Genomic DNA, 1,680 nt, shown 5'->3' with positions numbered 1-1,680 from the left:
GGAAAGTGTCCAGGTGGGTTTGAACATCTCCAGAGATGGAAACTCCACACCCTCTCTGGGCAGCTTATTCCATCATCCTGCATCTCCCTGTGCCTGTGAGCGTTGGTGCAGGAGGATGGGAGCAGGGCAGGAGGCTCTGCCTTGGGCATGAACCTCACCATCACTGTCGATGCCATAAATCTGGGAGGACTCAGATTTGGTGGTTATTTCATCATAGACTGGTTTGGGTTGGAAGGGACCTTAAAGATCATCCAGTCCCAACCCCCATCCCTTTACCCCCCTCTCAGCCCCAGCTCTCCCTGCAGCAGCATTTTTCAGGGCTCTCCAGGGATGTTGCTTTAGCTTTTACCTCAGTGTTGCTCTTCATTCTTCTGAAAATACCTGTTTTTCTGCAACCACTGAGTACTCTGCAACCTCCCAACCATGGACCTTCCTCCAAAAAAAAAACCCTTAGCAAACCCCCCCCTTCCTCCCAAGGGAGATGAGCTCTGGGCACAGTGAGCAGCTCACACTCACCTTGCTGCCTGGAGGGTCCGGGGGGAGTTGGTGTTTGGCTTTCACTCTTGATAATCTCCAGACATTCAGCTTCTTGCTCTTGGAAATAAAGGACCACGGAACAGTCGGGATGTGTTGCTCCCACCTTGGGAGGGGGGAAAGGGCAGACAGGAGAGTGCCAGGCATGAAAAGACCTGAGCAAGCAGGGGACTAGCCAATATTCAGTATTTCTACTGCAGCCAGCCCCAGGAGAACCTCTCTACGTAACCACACTTTCAGGCCTTGATATTTCCTCAGCTTTACCTTGTAAACACCATAAAGAACCACTGCAATTATTCCTAATTCCCTCCAAATGCCTGCGATGCTGGTGGGCATCGCTCTGCCAAGATCCGAGCTCCATGCTGAGGAGCTGAGTTTAAAGACAGAGGGACCGACCCCATGGGCAGGGCAGCACTGAGCACATTCAATAGCCTGAGTGAGGAAAAACCATGTAATTAGAGATTTAAATCAAACCACCTATTTGGGGATGGTTAATCCTCCCCTTGATGGCTGGGTCTGCTCACGCTGGGTTTGCTCACGTTCAGGTTGGTGGATTTTAATTGGAGGCATTGGCATTGGCTGTTGGAGTTGATCTTTCTCTTCTTCCCCTGAATTTCTGGGCAGATGTTGCAAAATGGACATTCTGAGCTCCTTAGAGCTTTAGGGTTTGCTGGCAGAAGTGCTGAGACACCAAGGAACGTGCCAAGATCCCGTAGATCCCCAAAAATGTAAAGGATGTGGTGGCTCAGCGCCCCGGGATAGGGCTGCTGGGGAGCCCCCATTTTTGGGATCTGCTCCCTTGGCTTTCAACTGGGGAACTGGGAGCCTGGGGCTGAACTGAGAGCAGGCCATGAGATTTACCTGCCCATTTCCAAGCATCCATGACCATTCCCACACACCCATGACCATTCCCAAGCATCCATACACATCCCCATGCATCCGTACATGCACATTCCCAAGCATCCATGCTCATCCCCAAACATCCACACCCATCCCCAAACATCCATGCCCACAGTGGGATGCAGTGGGGGGGGAACTAAAAGCTGGAGAAATAGAGGGATGAGGGTGGGCGGGTGGACCCAAGGGCTGGAGGGATGTCCAGGGCGTTAAAGCATCACTTGGCTGAGCCTTGCCCTCCTCCCTGCC

General features: G+C 52.4%; 1 protein-coding gene across 1 annotated transcript in view; it reads right to left on the bottom strand.

Annotated features, from left to right (window-relative positions):
- Nucleotides 1-640, bottom strand: part of LOC104521952 (vasoactive intestinal polypeptide receptor 1-like) — a gene marked incomplete at its 5' end in the record, with an annotated part of 10,989 nt that extends 10,349 nt beyond the window's left edge. The window contains one exon of the mRNA XM_010164100.1: nt 517-640. Coding sequence (XP_010162402.1) covers nt 517-640 — 124 coding nt within the window. The remainder of the gene's footprint in view (nt 1-516) is intronic.
- Nucleotides 641-1,680: the final 1,040 nt, after the last annotated feature.

The sequence above is a fragment of the Antrostomus carolinensis genome, unplaced genomic scaffold, assembly GCF_000700745.2.
Source record: "Antrostomus carolinensis isolate BGI_N321 unplaced genomic scaffold, ASM70074v2 scaffold20623, whole genome shotgun sequence".
Lineage (NCBI taxonomy): Eukaryota > Metazoa > Chordata > Aves > Caprimulgiformes > Caprimulgidae > Antrostomus > Antrostomus carolinensis.
This window is presented reverse-complemented; position numbering and strand designations above follow the sequence as displayed.